Source organism: Dysidea avara, chromosome 13 (genome assembly GCF_963678975.1).
Source record: "Dysidea avara chromosome 13, odDysAvar1.4, whole genome shotgun sequence".
Classification (NCBI taxonomy): Eukaryota; Metazoa; Porifera; class Demospongiae; order Dictyoceratida; family Dysideidae; genus Dysidea; species Dysidea avara.
Genome location: NC_089284.1, coordinates 15217914 through 15236047, shown reverse-complemented (window position 1 = coordinate 15236047; position 18134 = coordinate 15217914). Strand labels below are relative to the sequence as shown.

Here is an 18134-nt window from a genome sequence, read left to right as displayed (position 1 = left end):
CTAGTGTAACGACAATTTTTTACTTTAACAAGAAAATGATGTTACAACAACAAAAATTCCCCATTGATATTTTAACAAATGATGGGTTTACTGGTGTTTTTTTTTGCAGCAGCAGCAGCAGCAGGGATAACAAGTTTTTCATTAAAATGAAAAATCCTTTTTTACAGTGTCTGCCTTAACCCAGACAGCTTGTTATAGAAGTTCCATTGTATTGTAGTAGGAAGATTACACAGGTGACTATATCGAGTTTTAGTGCATTGTGTGCAATTTTATATACGTATAATATATTTTCATCTAAACGTCAATTGTGCATTCAATTGGTCCCTTGTGGGTATCACACTAGAGAACGAGTCAATTGGTGCCCACTTGTTGACGTCCAAGTCTATCAACAGCTCCTGTAACAGTAGACAAGAGTTAAGGCCATGACAATCCTACAGGATATGATAACTCACCTGATCCCTTTTGTAAAATTCACGATTCAATGCTTTGACATTAATTGGAGGCTCAAATTCTATGACGCAAATGCAATATGATAAAATAATGTACGATCATATTAGTATGCATACTCCCTAGTAGATCTGCTGTGTTGTGTGTGTAGTGAGTGTGTGTCCATGTGTGTGTGCTTGTGTATGTGTGCGTGTGTATGTGCATGTGTGTGTGTACGCATATGTGTTTATGTGTGTGCATGCAATAACATAAAAGTCCACATACACTGACATACGTACACTGTATGATATAAATCACATACCCTCAATTTCTTCCTCAACAATAGCACCTTCAACTGACTGCTGCTACATAAATACAAACACAGCCACTAACTTGAAATAAAACATGTACACCCATTGCAATAATTCTGTAAACAATTATTTGTGAATTACACAAGTTTCTGAAACAGTTAACTGCAGATACAAAAATATACATACATTCTTTATTTGAATCACATACACAACATTAGAAAGCCATGAACCAACAAGGTGCTTTACCACAAACTACATACATAAAACACATACAGAAGTACATCTCTGAAGGCACAAGCAAGCACTGTACTTGATCGCCTCCATATTGTCCATAATAGTAATCGTAATATTGTGCAGCTTGTGCTTGGTCATCCGGACCACCAGATATGGTGGATCTCACTCTAATCGGTGACTGACCGAGGCCCATTTTGCCATCCATTTCCATGTAACTGAGATCTCTCTCTGCTTCATCGAGGAAGTATACTACCCCATGTCTGCCACCATCTGTTTCCTCATCAGTCACTAAATGTGTACAAGTATGTGGGCACTCATTAACACTATTTACATAACACAAAAAACCCCTAAAATTGTGAGTAGGAAATGTCAAGGTTTCATGCATATTATGCCATCAGTGAGTCTTTAGATGTGACTAAATGATATTTAAAATAGTGAGACATCTGTTTTCTGTGAGACACCTGTTAATTCTAATATTCACTACATGCTGTGGGGAGCACTAAAATTACTGCATATTTGTGTTAAGTTGTAATCCAGACGAATTGACTATCTAAGAATTCCCCAACACAAGACACAGAATATCTCCTACACAGAGTCAATTATTACTGCCTGACATAGGCCATTTGTCAGACAAATATCATGCATGGCCAACCACAATGGAACCTGCCTGACAAAATGTCAGATCAAAATACAAGGAAGTAGTCCAAGGTTATATAGCTTTTTTGTGCATAAGTAAATAGTAAACACAATATGATTGTACCATTATACATACTAAGGTTAAGTAAATCTATTGATGTATTCCCTGAATGCTAAATTGTGTAAAGCAACAGTGTATCAATGTCAGGTGGTAAAGCTTTAGTTTGCCTGACATTTTCACTGGGGTTTTAAAAAAATTATAATTGTCTCTGCTCCTACGTAAATATTGTAAAACCTTTTTTGGCTATCATGTATCTTACATACGACAAGAACAGTTAGGAAGGTGACATAGTTTATTAATCTGTCTAATGTATGTACCTTTCTGGTAAAAAGTAAATTCAGTTGCTTTAATTCTTCATTTTTTTTGCACTTCACTTTAGGCTACACATGGTAGGCAATAAGAGATACAAGTGGTCTGCAAAAGTAAACCTAAGAAATTATCATCCGTTAACAAAGTAAGAAAAGTTACAGACCACAGAAAGTCTTAATGTAAAGTAGTAACTTGTTTGGGGATTATTTACACGGTGGTAGACAATTGGTCTAGCCGACAGTAGTATAAACATGAAGTTTTTAGCTGTGCTGTGGTTTCTTCCTTCCTGGTAACAGCCATACCAAGAAATAAAGGTAAAGATTAAGATTCACCTCCAACAAGTTTACATTACAGTGTACACACACTATTCATGTACTACCTAACAATTATCCACTACTGTAGATATATGTACACTGTGTTATGGTTATTGGTACAATATAATCTGTATAAGAGTTTATTGACTACTTGCAAGAGTCACTACATACCTGTGGCATGCCAGACTGATGAGTAATACGTTCGGAAGAAATTCTATGGAAAGGAGAAAAAACACGTGCATGTGTAAACATTGAGAAAATATGTACTTACAGACTAGAAACTAAAAAAATAAAAAGCATATCCAGAAAAAAGGCTGGAGAATCAATCCCAGTACCTTATCATGTGCTGAACAGGCACTCTTAGGGCTCTGCAATATACCATACTGAGGTATTCACAAAGCCACAATACTACATACCAAGGCCAAAACTGTGATACCGAAATATCAAATATATCATAGTAGTAAACTACAAGGAATTAGATGTTGTGGCATCAAAATAAACTGTGTGTTTAGCAGCTAAGTATAAATGTTTTCTTTTTTTGGTAGTCACTTACTAAATGCCTTTCCCATTTATTACTTGTTACTATGTTTTGTGCAGTATCCATTCAAGGGTAATATCTATATTCAAGTTATTATTTCAGTTTAAAATACACTGAATAAATGTTATGTTTTTGGCAATACTGTAGAGCCCTAGGCACTCTATCATTTGAGCTAATTCCCTAGCTGACACAATATGGTAGTTAACTGAGCCAACAGGCTGCCCATTACAACTGCCTACCTGTAGCTGCTGACCAGTGACATCCGCAGATAATTCATTAACAATAACAGTGAACTCTGATCCCCTACAAAAACAAAAATATAACAAGTAGTTTTACTATCTTCATGTCATGGTTATGAGGATGTCTATTACGGAGATAGCCTCCCCATATTTGGACTACACTGTAAGCACATCAACAGAATAAATTCTTCATTTTTTGTCAGTTTCTTTTCTACTTTGCTACGTACCATCCTCATGTCTACTTTGACATTCCTTTGAAAAATTATATTTTATGTCTCGTTAACTAAGTATGGAAGATATTTAATAATGCATACCATATAAATTGCCAAGCTCACATTGAAATAATATTATATGTAAAATGCCACAAAATGTGGTACTCCCTTATACATTTTACCACGTCTATAATTTATCAAGAATCTTAAGAGCATGACACAAATTTCCGTGAATGTTACTCTCGCGAAAACAAAATCAGCTGGATTTTTTTATTTCGATTACTACATACGCATTGGAAGCATTTGTAAGCGAACCACATTTATAAAGACATTATGGACTCCTGTCATTGACAAGGAACTTACAGTACTTGCATTATAGAAAAGTGCGACTCAACAGTAGTAGGCACTTACAGTTTGTTCTTATTTCATGGTGGCACAATAAAAAAGTTACAGAACAAGAAGACATGAAAACAAGCGAGATAAATTTAATTACCACGGCTAGCCGAATAAAGTCTTTGCAGTAAAAATCCGTACACAGAGAATGGCTGACTACTTAGCTTGACTACATCCACATAGCATAATAAACAGTCACCAATAGAGGATGTGTACCTCTATGGTATGTAAAAGTGATACCAACAGCTCTAGATATCATACTGCAGCAAATTCCGTAGCAACTGGTTGAAAGCATTTCAGGTTGATCTGAAAGCTTGTTTGGGCTTAGTTTTACCTAACCAATACTGCCTCATGATCGTCAGGGAAAATTGAGGCTGGTTTTTCGGTGATGTTTTTTCATGAGCTATGCCTACACCTTTGTGGTCCCTACTGTACAGTACTATTGTACTGTATGATAACTCTATCTCTACATCTTAGAAAACAAAGACCTTAAATTGGGTAGGAATATTTAATAATGCGCAATTAATTTTAGCTGCTGAATTCTGTTTCCTATGGGCTGTAGATGCGTGAAAAAAAGAAGATTGCTATTCAAAAAACATTTAAAATTACTTTCCCAGTGTATAATAATTACAGACTTAGAAAGTTTTTAAAACATACTGCTTTTGGCGTGCATTCTATAAGAGAGTTTTAAATTTTTTCTGGGTGATCTTTATGAATCTCTATCATGTATACAGATCATGTAAACAATTTATCTTACTCAGATTCAAGTTTCTTGCTTCCCCAACTTAGTCTGAATGTTTTCTGTAAACAAATAAAGAAGTTAACATAGAGCTAACAAATACAATGCATATAAATAGAGCTGGGGGTGATAAGGATCTTTTTAGTTGGGACAGATATGACTATCAAGTCAAGTACTTTACCATGCATTGTGTGGAACTTTCTTTCCAAAAAAACAAAACAAAATAAACAAACCCAAAACATCATATTGTAGATCAACTAAACTGATCATAGCAATTTGAAGACGATTACATCAAAGGCACATGCACACACACATGCAGACACGTATCACCGCATCTGCAGATGTACAGATCAATAGATATATTCACACACTTAAACGCTTATCTGTGTATGTACCGTACATGTACTTGGGAATAAAGCACAAACTTTATACACTAGTTCACTACCCACAATTAAGATGTACACTACTATCCCTTACAGCTGTTCCTGGTACTGGTTTATTGTTGAGAGCATTGAGTGCACCCTGAGCACTTAGTGGGTCTCCAAACTCCACATAGCAGTAACGCTGAAGTTCCCTAGGAAAGTAAACAAAATAAGCATGTGTACTCTTGTATACCATACATAGTTGTGTTTTAGTTAACTGAGACAAATCCAAGGAGAAATTACTTATTGCAACTACTTAGTACACCATGATTTTATGTAGTGTGAGCTAGTTACTAATATCTGTATACAAACCATGTGTGTGTGTGTGTGTGTGTGTGTGTGTGTGTGTGTGTGTGTGTGTGTGTGTGTGTGTGTGTGTGTGTGTGGTGTGTGTGCGTGTGTGTGTGTGTTCACATAATCAAGAGATCATAATACAAGTCTAGCATAACAAATAAACATGCCCTCATACTGTGCAGATATATGACACTGCTATGCAGATACACAAGTGTTAACCCTTCAAACCAGGAATTAATTTTGAACATGAAATAATGCGTAAATGCAAACTATAGGTAGAGAGCGTCAGGTTTCTGATACTAGGATATTCTTGTACATGAAATGAAACCTAATTTCATACACTACAATTAGAGCTGGGCAATATTTCAATGTATTGGCAATATTGTGATATTGAACTACACAATATATCGTATTGTGGTAAATTATAGAGACATAATAATATCATCTAGACAATATAATCGCCAATATTCTGGCTAGTGGTTGTGTTTCTTGCACTTGCTATATATATACCTACAAGGAAAGGCAATTCGATTATGGGCAAATTCCAGCTGTTGTCTGGTACCATTTCACTTTCTATGATATAATATGATGCAATAACGTGTTATGTAGTGTTATATCGTGAATATAAGCTTGTCAATATATCAAATAACATTATTTTCAGTATCGCCCAGGACTAACTACAATAACATGTAAACAGTTTTAAAGACTGCTTTTGAAACGAAGCAATGAACGACAGACGTCATCTTTGCTGGAACTTGATGGCATTTTCTATTTAACAAGTGTCCATTATAAGATCACGTGATCTATATATCGTATACCACTGGATTCTGTAGCACATGAGGATTATAATGGTGCTTAGTTTAAGGTCATAGCACAAAGTACAATGAAGATATTCCTCATTGTGACCGAGCCTGCGAACATAGGGCATGTGGGCACATAAAATTTGCCTAATTTTTCAAGCTTTCATGGCTCATAACTTTTATTAGCTTTAAGTTATGCCCATGATCAATTGGCTTTATAATACAAGTTACAGAATGAGGTATGGCCTGTTATGTGATGGAGTGTACTTTGTGCCCACATTCCCTATTGTTGAAGGCCCGGTCACATTTAATGAAGCAGTGCACAGCCACGGCAGATATTTGATGAAGAAGGCTGTTTTCTAAGTGAGGCATTATACCCAACTACATCAAAGCTTAGTGCCATTTTATCGTGGAGTTCATCATGAGTAATGTAGTGGATGTGGGATCTTTCTATCGTTAATACTTGCGAAGTTATTGTAGTCTGTATAGAGGTATGCATCAAAGCCGCTTACCGGGCTTGAAGGGTTAAATGTGTGCATATAGGTACATTATAGTGTCTCTTATAGAACACACAGTACAGCCATTACTGGACAATGACCAAAATCAGTGCGTCTTGCTAACCTACTCGACTGTTTAGCAGAAGAAATGCACATGTTCATAATTTTCCTTAGGTTTGTACCTTATGTTGACTTTACCTTACAGTAGTAGGAAATTTTCGAGGGATGAAACTTTCGCAAAACACGATTTTCACGTTTTTAAATTCACGAAAGTCTAGAAAGCGGGTAATAGCTATGTGTATAAACTGAAACATTTCATGATTATATTTTCAAGAAGCTATCATTGCGAATTTAAGTTTTGTCCCTCGAAAATTTCCGGCAATACGGTATGTAAGTCAACGTAACTTGATTCATAGCGAGCACCAAAATCAATACATCATATACAACATGTTCACCGTAATGAAGCCCCCAAATATTACACGAGATATGCAGCTTTACAACCCCCTGCCCCCTCCATTTTTATTATATAGATAGTTATCAGTAACACATGCACACAAACGCACTTACTGAGTCTGCTGGTCTCTTATCCACTCCACTGAGAGTAGGGGAAATCCCAATCTAGCAAACGTGATCTTCAGGATTGTTTCATCCAACAATGAGTAGTCCATCTACACACCAAACAAGCACACACTGATCTATGTAAGGAAGACACTACACATCCTAACTTGGACCACAGTAACCCTGTGGTGTCACAACCTGGTTCTAATAATACATTCTCCAAATTAACACTGCACCACACAGCCAAGACCAGAACCAAGACTAGAAAAATATTCCAGTCAGAATATAAATACCCATGCAAACGCTTACGTCTCCCATCCACAACGTTTTGTCACCATGAGTAGAAGCAAACATATTCGTAGCCATATCAAACGCTACGCTAGTCCTCCACTCAGTTTCGGTTTATTCCCGGGTTCTCCAAACGAGGTACTCCAAATAAATTCGCGCAAAAATATTTACCGCCTATCGTCTGAAGTGAAAAAATTATGTGATCGAGTGATTGTGTTGCTAAGGACGCTGTTGATCTGTAAACAAACTACGATAGCTAGGTTTTGCGGCTCTATTCTGCTAACTTAAACACCGCAACGAATCCATTAAGAGCAGCAAGTACAGTGTAAAAAGCTCACAGGATAGCTCAACCAGTTACTATCTGTTTGTTTTCTTCTAAATAATGCGCACCTGGTTTGGTGCGAAACGATAAGGCGTCCTTCAAAAGAAGTTTCACTACACGTTATCTTTACTGTGAACAGCAGCATGAGTGGTATGCAGCGTTATCAAATGCTTAAGGTGCTTGGGGATGGCACGTATGGAAGTGTTAGTTTAGCCAAGTGCCGTGACAATGGAGAGACAGTTGCCATCAAAAAGTGAGCCGGATAGGTTGATAGCGTATGTGTCATAAGTAATTTATCAAATTTCTGTAAATGGTTATGTAGGTATTTCTTGCAGGGGTCCCTAGTGGCATAGATAATATAACCATACTGTCTTCACTAAGGCTACTTCAACTAAATTTCTTGTTTCTCGGACCTGACCGACCCATAAAATTTGTAAATGAAATGTTTTTGTTCATTTTTGAAGATCACATGTTCGATCGCGTGAGTTTGTGGCGTCAATGTATTGTTGGCCATCCATATCTGCTATGCGTGGGACGAGCTTGGTTAATACAAGAATTGTAAAAACAGACTTTGGATGGACATTTGATTATTTAGATGTACTAACCATACCTAATAGTTTGTCTATCAAACGCCATAGTTACATGTGTTGCCAGTTTAAAAAAATTGTTACCACCTATTATGGTAGTGTCTAATCACTGGACTGGAATACTGGAATGGACTACTGGACTGACTTTTTTTTTGGTTTTACACATTTTAAAGGGTGGGATTACTGTACATTTGGGTGACTTGTGACAACATTTCAGCACTGAGTGGTGAGTATGATCCTAAAAAGTAGTTGTGATAAGCCAAATGGGTTAAATTATATGTATTATATTTACTGCTTGACAGTATCTACTCTACTGTATAGCAGATATTGACATGTAGGTATAACAAGAAATGCTTCTCTCTTAGGCACACGTGATTATTGTGATACAACTTTCTATAACATATGTAAATGGAATCTTAATACAATTAATGCAGACATTTCATTCCAGTAATGAAATATGACCAATCATGCGATGGGATCTAGTTTGTGTATTCACACACACACCATCTATGTTATAAAAAGTTGCATCATAATACTCACATGTGCCTAACAGTGAGAGAAACCTTTTTGGGTATACCAGTATATCTGCTATACAGTAGAGTAGATACTGTCAAGCAGTACATTTAACTGGCTACATTTTGTATTATATTCACCACTCAGTGCTGAAATGTTGTCACAAGTCACCCAAATGTACAGTAACCCCACCCTTTAAAACGTGTAAAACCAAAAAATTGTCAGTCCAGTAGTCCATTCCAGTCCAGTAGTCCAGTCCAGTGATTAGACACTACCACCTATTATTATTTTATTTATACCTACCTACCGACCCACTTTTCAACTAGTTTCAGTCCGGGAAACAAAAGATTTAGTTGAAGTGGTGCTCTTTTAGATGAACATTAGAAACATTTGATTTATATGATCAATAATTTGTAGCTAATTATTACTAATTTTCTGTATGTGATCAGGTTTCACAGGCTGTACCTTTAACCTGTAATTAATAATAGAGATATTCCATCTTCATAACAACCATTTTCGGTTGGCCATATTATTGTGCAGATTTGTCATATTTGTACACGCGGGGGTCTACAGAGGAGATTAAAATTAGGTACTGTGCACATTCTGAACACAATAAACAGAAAAAAATCATGGTTGATGGACAGCATATAAGGTTAGTGCTAACATATATAACAGACATGCTAACCTGTAAAGTGGCTCAAAAATTCCCCATACAACACTCGATACAGTTGCACAACAATATGGCCGACATATGGTATAATAATCGAGGAATTGCGGTGCCTATTTTTGTTACTATGGAGATAGAATATCTCTATACTACTAGTGGTATACAATTATTGATTAGCAATCCTTTTGATATGACTAACTGACTTAGCATTACGTTGAATGCAGATGCCAGGTCTCTTCCTGTGTGGTTGCATGCTTTGGCATTTACCTCGATTGCAAGTTCTCCTTTGGTCAAGTGACCACCTGGTATGAAAATTTTCAAATGGGGTTCTGACTTCCCACTGTACAGGCCTTCCTGTGGGTATTGTTAGTGGGACTAAATACTTGAATGGGTCTGTGACTTCTAATTGTGTAATTTTCTTTAGAATGAAGCGGGAATTCAAGTCATGGGAAGAGTGTATTAATTTGAGAGAAGTTAAGGTATGTGGTGTGAGTAAGTGATTTGTTAATCAACTTATTTTATTGTTACTTACTGTCCTTCAGTCTCTGATGAAGATGAAACATGTCAACATAGTGAAGTTGAAAGAAGTGATCAGAGAGGAGAACAAGCTGTACTTTGTGTTTGAGTACATGAAGGAAAATTTGTACCAGATGATTAAAGGCCGGTACGTATGTTCCACTTTGAAAAATCTGAGATTTGGTGGGACAGAAATTTGATGAATTTGTAAGAAATTTGCCATCAAACTTCACTCACCAATTAGATTGTTTGATATTGTAAATTAGCTTCTCTCTTAACTACTAATGCCAAACATTTCATCTTTACGATACTGAAACTTGCTGTTTACAATACTACAGTTGAATTTCTCTAATTTGAAAACAAATATTTTTGGCCCATTTTTCCGCTTGTAGAGATTTTGATAAAAATATGTGTGACTAGATATGTTGGGACCAAACTCCTTGTATTGTTGTGTCCTTAACTTTGAAATCTTTCACTGTAATATGGACACAATGCTGCTACAGTATAAGATTCCAGGCCTGCAGTTTCAACAGGACTATGATTTATCCACTAACAAAGTGTACATCATAAATAGACTATATCTTATTGCTTTACTGAAAAAATTTACTGTGCAATGTACACTTTATTTAGTAAGTAGAGCTTGCTTCACTATATACTAGATAATGTTGTTTACCTTTTTTTGGTATTTTTCATTGAAATTGAGTTGTTGACTCAATGGGGATAGTTATTCTTACAGTTCAACAATTCAACAGTGAAACATTGCTAAGGAGCGATTTTAGGTATGATGTATTGCAATTAGGTAGCTAGAGCAATTAGGTAGTTAGACTGTAGCTATAATTGCCATGCCTTAGCCACAAAATTTGGGTCTACCACTGCTATTGAAGCTACTATGCAATTTGTAATATGTACTGTAATGTATGGACTGATTGTGATATAAATATGCACATTTACACATAGCAAGTGTCTATCACTAGGTCAAAGCACTACCCTGAGTCTACAGTAAGAAACATAACTTATCAGATTCTTCAGGGACTACATTTTATGCATCAACAAGGTACAAACATGGTCTTATTGTTAATGGAGTCACTGCTTTTGTTTTAGGATTTTTCCATCGTGATATTAAGCCAGAAAACTTGCTCTGTTCTGGTCCAGAGTTGGTCAAGATTGCTGACTTTGGTCTGGCAAGAGAGATCCGCTCATTACCTCCATATACCGACTATGTGTCTACCAGATGGTATGTACTGTGCTTTACTGGTTAATAGCTGTTCCCAGTTAGTAGCCACATCAAAATTATCATAAGAGCCATCCTTGGATGACAGCCACAGCTTGTATTTGAAGTTGCTGATGGCAAGTGCTAGTTTCCATATAGCTGCAAATCACCTGCATTATTGCCTGCGAGTGCTTGACAGGAGTGTTTAAGGTCAGAACTCACCAGTATCACAGTGACCATGCTCCACAAATGTTGGAAGAGGCTGAACTTTTTTTTGGTTCTGTCAATATTGCAGGCAGGACAATTAGTAATTGGAAACAAACACTGCAGCCAAATGCTGGCAATATTCAACATACAGTGATCAATTATGATGTCTATGTGTATGCCATGCTTTGTCCTGTGTCACTAAAACATCTAATACGCTGTATTGTGACAAATGAAAGGCATACCTTTGCTGCCAGGTTCATTAGATTTAATAAAATATGGAGAATACATGTGTGTGGTGAACTGTTTATCATCTCAACTGTTATAGTTGTAGACTACCACTGACATTAGCTTGTGCTTTTGACTTTAGGTAATAACACAGATGGTTTGCGGTTGTACGTATGAAAACCAGCTTAAAATTACATTTGAAGCAGAAACCATGCAGAATTGTTTAAAGCTAGTTGTCTTCTTGAAATAGCATTTTTGAGAGGAGCTAAGTGAGTAACAGTACTGAAGGACGGTAAAATAAGGTGAACCATTTGAAAATCTACATTAATGCCGTGTGCTTACTAATCTACATTATTGCCACATGCTTACTGTTACATAAGCCCATAGCTGTTTTTGGATACCAGCCACCTTTGCATAACAGCTGGACGCTTTTTCTTGCTGAAGCTACTAGTAAAATAGGTATACAGTGAAACCTGTCTTAGCAGCCACCTATATAGAAGGGCCACATAAGGGCCAACTATAAATTCCTCAAAAGAGACTACTAATCCACCTGTTAAAAGCATCCACCTGCCTATTAAGGCCAAGAAATTTTTGCCTGAAAGTGACCAGCTTAGACAGGTTCCACTGTACGTATATTAGTCATTGTATATTGTGTGTGTGCGTGTGCGAGCGTACATGTGTATGTGTGTAGTAAGTACATGTGCATAGATGCACACTGTTATACAGTAGTGTTAATATGTTTATTTTTGTGCTAATACACACATTGAAGCTCTTCCTATTCGTGTATACATAGGTATCGGGCTCCTGAGGTACTGCTACGTTCCACCAATTACAGCAGCCCCATAGACTTGTGGGCAGTTGGTTGTATCATGGCTGAGGTGTACACATTCCGGCCACTCTTCCCTGGAGCCAGTGAGGTTGATGAGATATTTAAAGTCACTGCAGTGCTGGGTACACCAACACAGGTTAATTAATTGCATGTGGTATAACATACCATGCACGTATGCATGCACACACACGCAAAAAGCAAAGTAAAGCCTACAACAGTAGTGCGAAACACAGCTATTGCTGCTGAGCAAACCAGCACTGCGCACACACTCAGGTGGATATTTTAAGCATACAACAGAATAAACGTGTAGCATTGCTTTGGTATATATTGTTCAGTCATTGTGTATTGTCATTGCACACATCATATGCTCTGTTTTCTGTGCACAGCAATCATGGTCTGAAGGCCTACGGTTGGCCTCAGCAATGAACTTCAAGTTCCCCACCATGGTAAGTGCAACTACTTAGCTGTTGATCTCATGTACTCTCCTTGAAGGTACCGATTGCTCTGAAGACACTTATACCATCAGCTAGTGACAATTCCATCCACCTAATGGAGGAGTTGATGAGATGGGACCCCAAGAAAAGACCGACTACTTCTCAGGTTATTGCTGCTTGTATGTCCTTTAGATCCTGTCATGTAAACATACATGTGCACACATTTTGATCTTTAATCTAATCTGGAGTTAGTCCTACTGCCTCACTTCTATGCTTGTCTTCCGGTGTGTGGTATAAAGTTCATTTGCATTTTGCTTTTGTTTCATAGACATGTATTCACAATGTTTCACGGTAATTTTTCACTTGCATATTTTACTAAAGTATACAAGAATTAAGAACCATTTACAGTAGCCATCATTACCTGTTATCATGTGTATCGTATAGGCCCTACGCCATTCTTATTTCCAAGTGGGTCAGTCACTGGGTCAACCAACTGCACAACAAAAGACAGTTCTTCCCAGACCACACCAGCAAGAGGCTAAACTCCCTTCAGATCATCAGCAACAGTTTAACTTCTCTGGTGTACAGAATAAGACCAGAGTCAGTGTGGCTAGTGGTAAGAAAGAAACAACTTCATTTGAAGGGTCAAAACCACTGCCTGCTATTGGCACAGACTATCACCATAAATTAAGTAACAGTTCTATTAAAGCAGCAGCTGATGTTATAGCACAGAGATCTATGTTTAAAGACAGTAGCCAGTTAGGTAGCTCTGGCCGTGATAACAGTGAAAAACTTTCTGATTTTAGAAATAAGTCTGGTAAAAACAGATTGACTGATGTGATTGATGAAGAGCCAAAACCATACAGGCCACCAGTCAAGAATTTCTCTGATGGGATAATTTCTGGTGGAGTGAGACAACGTAAGCTGTGGAGAAAGTCAACATATGGAGATGAAAATGATCTAGAGGACGCCATCAATAGTAACAAACTGGTCAAACATGACTTAATTGAAGACGAGAGGACTAGTGCAAGGTACAACCAAGTGTGCTGTGAAGTGTGTCTTTGTAGCATGTTGTGAATTTTCAACACAATTATAGTCTATACTCATACACAACTTAGAGAGTTTTGTGTTGCCTGAACATCCCAGTGGTTCAGATACATAGCTGACGTTCAAGTGTAACTCAATGATTATGTAATATTATAATGCTTTTACTGTTATTTCCCACAGTCATTTACCGGCATTACCTAAAGCCAGGCAGGAGAGTGCTGGTAAAGCAGTGATTGATAAAGCAGTAGCAGCACAGTATTACCTCAGTAGAGCTCGCTACTCACCTCTCACTAGTGGAAAACCTCTGCACAGTAAACCAGCATTTAATAGCAGTGCACCACGCTTCCCAGAGACTAATGAAAGAAGATCCGGATATCGGCAGGCTCCTTCACAATTACCAAGTGCAACGAACTTGTTACCTTCAAAGTTGAAACCAGTTTCTGGTGCATACAATAAGAATTTCAGTATGGGTGGTATTTATGGTGGTGGCAAAACTGAGTCAGACAGTAGTACCACTTACCAGAAACCCACTTCGTCATATTATTCTAATCTTACATCATCAAAGAGACCGGCCATTCATGGCAGAACAGATTGGTCTACAAAGTTAGTTGGAGTGTCTTATTACCATAGATGATATATTTGGTCATGCAATGATAAAAGTGTTCAGAAGGGCCCGTTCATATCTATGTAGAGCTCTATCTAAATACTATAGTAGAACGTACACCTACACTAACAATATTGTAACTGGTTTCAATTTCAATAAATGATAGTTAGACGGTCAAGGGTCTACTGCTGCTCTCAACATAGAACCATATGGCTATAATTTTTGAAAGACAAAAGTTTGCGATGTTTGGTACGTTAACATTTAGCACACTTTTTAAAGGATGTGTGACGGGGGTGGAAAACAGTATTTCTACATGGGGGTGGGGAGGGGAAGGCAAGTCGTATGGGGTGGCTCTCGGTTTGAAAGCATTTTAAAATCATTAATTGTATGCATGCTGATACTAGGGGTCTGGGAGCATGTCCCCACAAGAAAATTGTGAAACTTTGAGATTGAAGTTGAGAGTATTTTCAGATGGTATGTGTGTACTTGAATAGTATTCAAGATGGTGTACAAATAGTAAATTAGTGTAGGTTATTGCCCAAATCCAGGTATCTTTGCTATTTTAGAGACCTGAGGAATGGCACATAATCACCTCGGGCTTCGCCCTCGATGATTATTGTGCCATTCCTCAGGTCTCTAAAATAGCGAAGATACCGTGGATTTGGGCGATAACCAATTTAGACTGGCTCGTATGGCTGTGGTCACTACCAATAATGGCAGCTTCCTGATCGAATTAGTGTTAAAACAACTTACTGGTAGGCTTCCTAGATGAATACGATCATTTCTATTATCCAGCGATGTTTTCTTCACACTCTAGTGATGATTTTTGATGGTTGTTGTGACTGGAATCCAGCTAAACACGTGACGCATGTGACAAAAAATTATGTCACGGGTATCTAACCAGTTTAGATACCTACCCGTGGGTATCTATTGGATTTAAATACCTCATTAACGACTAAACTTCAAAGCATACTATGCGTACCATAGTCTAAGAGTAGTTAGGTGACTGCTCTATTAGAGTATCTCAATTTCATGCATTCCCAACACTGATTTAAATATTATTTTATGAGCCTTTTCTGCAATTATGTCACAACGCAAAAATGGCGAAAAGTGTGGGGGCTCTTTGTACAGAGAGCCATTGGGAGGAAACCAAAAGCAGACCGTATGACTATTCAAGAAGTATGAAAATGCGTGCCCCTACATAGGGAGATAGTTAATAAGCCTCACCAGAGTTTTCTCGTGCTTTCTTCACGGGGAGCATCTCGAAACATTATCCCTTCCATACAAAGTGCCCCACTCGGCCCCCACACTTTTGCATTGGAAAAAGCGAGGGGACACTACCCTTCCACTCTTCAAAGTGAAGGAGCAGTTGCCCCTTCCTCTCCTTGCCCCTGATATGTGGAGGATTAAGCATTTCTCCTGAAGATAGAATTTTTCATGGATTTGGTAAAAAGCCTGAGCAGAAAATTGTCTGTATTCCCTAATATTATTATTATTATGTTGTATTGTTAGCTGTATGCATTTGAGTGTGTGGAGTGTACTCCCTTTACATTTGTTTCTTTTTCTATTGCAGATATGGCTCAAGACATCATTGAAAATTCAAATTAATGATTTAGTTTTTTATATAAATGATCTTCACAATATGTGTTTCTGCACGTTAATTGTTCTTATTCATCATCTTGTTATATGAATATCTGATACTGCATGGTTGTTACTTGTTACATCCCACTGAGGCAATACTGCAATGACTTACAGATACTCATTGTGGGTAATAACTTACCCAGCAGGGAGTTGATAGGAACTTGAAGAAAACAGCAATTATAAGCCAGTTACAGAAACCTTAATAGTGCAGTAGAAGCTAGTGATTTCACAGTAGTCATAATGCCTTGCCTCAAACGCATCTATTCTACTGTGATAAAAATTGATCCCCCAGTACTGTCATATGTGCTGCACAATGGAACCTGCAGCCACAATATCAGATTTTTTTTGCCTGGTTAGAAGGTCCAATTAAAGCAAAATCCATCCAAGCACTGAACTTATGCCAATGCTATACCTGTAGGTTGCTATGCTTCTTTGCAAAAAAGCTTTGCTGAAATTAGTCTTAACTGTTTCAGTGAACCCCACTAGGAGGCTCTGTATATATTTAGCACTATAATCTGCAGATTATGGGAGAGGGAATGCACCTGATACCTGTCAGGTACCTGCTAAGTGTCAGCCATGTATTTGCCAGTTGCTCATACTTGAAAGCTATGAATTTGTATTACAGCAAGTTGTTACCAGGTTTTAGTCATGCATGCAACTCACGTCTTGAGATGTGTTAATTAATTTGATTAGCAGTTGACTCAAACACCGTTGACAAGCATGAAGAATAGAACACAATGTCTCCAGAAGTTTAATGTCAGCTAAGAATACAATTCTTTTTTTTTGTATGTCAATTTTTACACTAATAATGCACTTGTCGAACCTAAATGTTGTTACTTTACAGTATAACTACACATGTTAAACTCAGTGATAACATATAACTATCAAATAGGCACAATTTTTGCCAAAAGTACTGATATGTCAGCCTAAGGTATACCACTGGCCCAATCAAAAGTTTATAGGAAGGAACATCAGACTGCAATGTACACTTATATACCAGTAAACGTATGTATTGTGCGCATGGATCACAGCTAACTAAAATGTCAGACATTTGACTTCTCAGAGTATCTTTGGTGGGTCAAGTAGTACTATGAAGCCCATGCATGTGTGTAATTACTTCAGTAAATCAAATGCACCTCAACGTGACCATACTAGCTATATTGTTAGTATAGTGGTACAATGCAACACTTTTTAATAAAACCATGAAATTTTCCACATAACCATAACAAATGATTGCATAGTTTGCTACACTGATTCTCTGAATAGTGTGACTGCTATTCACAAAAAATCGACAAATAGTACAATCATGCATACCTAACATGGATGGAATTTACTTTGTTACAAAACAATATTACAAATAAATATACTGGCATCTTTACTGATAGCCGTGAGCAAGCTAGCACATAGGTATTGCATAGATCTTTTGAGGTATTTTTCTGTACTGGTAGCTTGACTGGTAGAGCACTAATATTGTCATTGTATCTGTATGTAGATAAGAAGAACAATGATTCGTGTTTAAAGGCCTCAAAGCCAGTTTATGGTTGGCTTTGGGACATTTAAAATTCAAAAAGAAGTGAAATCCAAAAAAACAGCCAAGCTGTATAAAAAGGATGTGGCCTTCAGAAAAGCCTGGGTGAAAATCAAAATAAAAGTGGTGGCCATGAAATGGCTGCAATGATGTTAATGATAACACATTTTAATAATGCTACGCAAAGCCATAAAAATTATTAAAATGTGTTATCTTTAACATCATATTGCAACCATTTAATGGCCACCACCTTTGATTTCACAACTATTTTCACCCAGGATTTTTGAAGGCTGCACCCTTTTTATACAGCTAGGCTGTTTTGCATGGTACATATGATAGTGTGTCGTGCAACTATACTATATATGAGGAAGTGCTTGTCTGGGATCATTCACCACATAATTATATGCATTTGGACTTCAGAAATTTGGATGCAGAAAACTTTCGGAGATGGCTGCTAAAGAGTTTGCTTGTATATTTAAACATGTGCCATTGGTTTTAAAAGGCATCCATGCTTGTTCTGTATGTTGACAATT

At 37.3% G+C, this 18134-nt stretch overlaps 2 protein-coding genes across 5 annotated transcripts; one reads left to right on the top strand and one right to left on the bottom strand.

Annotated features, from left to right (window-relative positions):
• Positions 1-114: 114 nt before the first annotated feature.
• Positions 115-7449, bottom strand: LOC136242605 (tRNA selenocysteine 1-associated protein 1-like). 4 transcript variants are annotated; one of them, XM_066034049.1, is made up of 11 exons: positions 7293-7448; positions 7151-7244; positions 6993-7093; positions 4890-4986; positions 4431-4474; positions 3069-3132; positions 2463-2505; positions 1048-1259; positions 749-791; positions 453-511; positions 115-395 (listed from the first exon to the last, which is right to left on the bottom strand). In XM_066034049.1, exons 3-11 carry the CDS (start codon positions 7091-7093, stop codon positions 291-293), a joined length of 768 nt encoding a protein of 255 aa, XP_065890121.1. In that variant the 5' UTR covers positions 7151-7244; positions 7293-7448; the 3' UTR covers positions 115-290. The 4 variants fall into 4 exon arrangements, with proteins under 4 accessions (XP_065890121.1, XP_065890118.1, XP_065890119.1 ...); XM_066034046.1 differs by lacking the exon at positions 7151-7244 and having other exon boundaries at positions 7293-7449; XM_066034047.1 differs by lacking the exon at positions 7151-7244 and having other exon boundaries at positions 749-788; positions 7293-7449.
• An 8-nt stretch (positions 7450-7457) lies between these two features.
• Positions 7458-16130, top strand: LOC136242604 (uncharacterized). Its single transcript, XM_066034045.1, has 11 exons — positions 7458-7846; positions 9785-9839; positions 9903-10024; positions 10851-10930; positions 10978-11110; positions 12312-12483; positions 12734-12793; positions 12840-12947; positions 13226-13812; positions 14009-14431; positions 16006-16130. The coding sequence occupies exons 1-11, from the start codon at positions 7737-7739 to the stop codon at positions 16025-16027; spliced, it is 1872 nt and encodes a 623-aa protein (XP_065890117.1). The 5' UTR covers positions 7458-7736; the 3' UTR covers positions 16028-16130.
• Positions 16131-18134: the final 2004 nt, after the last annotated feature.

What these genes read in the sequence shown, in the direction of transcription:
- LOC136242605 (XM_066034046.1), bottom strand. Translation starts at nt 7,349, where the DNA reads ATGGCTACGAATATGTTTGCTTCTACTCATGGTGACAAAACGTTGTGG. An exon ending in AGCAAGAAACTTGAATCTGA is followed by an intron (nt 3,133 to 4,430) that starts GTAAGATAAATT and finishes TTGTTTTTGTAG; the next exon opens with GGGATCAGAGTTCACTGTTA. An exon ending in GACAATATGGAGGCGATCAA is followed by an intron (nt 792 to 1,047) that starts GTACAGTGCTTG and finishes GTATTTATGTAG; the next exon opens with CAGCAGTCAGTTGAAGGTGC.
- LOC136242604 (XM_066034045.1), top strand. Translation starts at nt 7,737, where the DNA reads ATGAGTGGTATGCAGCGTTATCAAATGCTTAAGGTGCTTGGGGATGGC. An exon ending in ACATTTTATGCATCAACAAG is followed by an intron (nt 10,931 to 10,977) that starts GTACAAACATGG and finishes CTTTTGTTTTAG; the next exon opens with GATTTTTCCATCGTGATATT. An exon ending in ACTTCAAGTTCCCCACCATG is followed by an intron (nt 12,794 to 12,839) that starts GTAAGTGCAACT and finishes CTCTCCTTGAAG; the next exon opens with GTACCGATTGCTCTGAAGAC.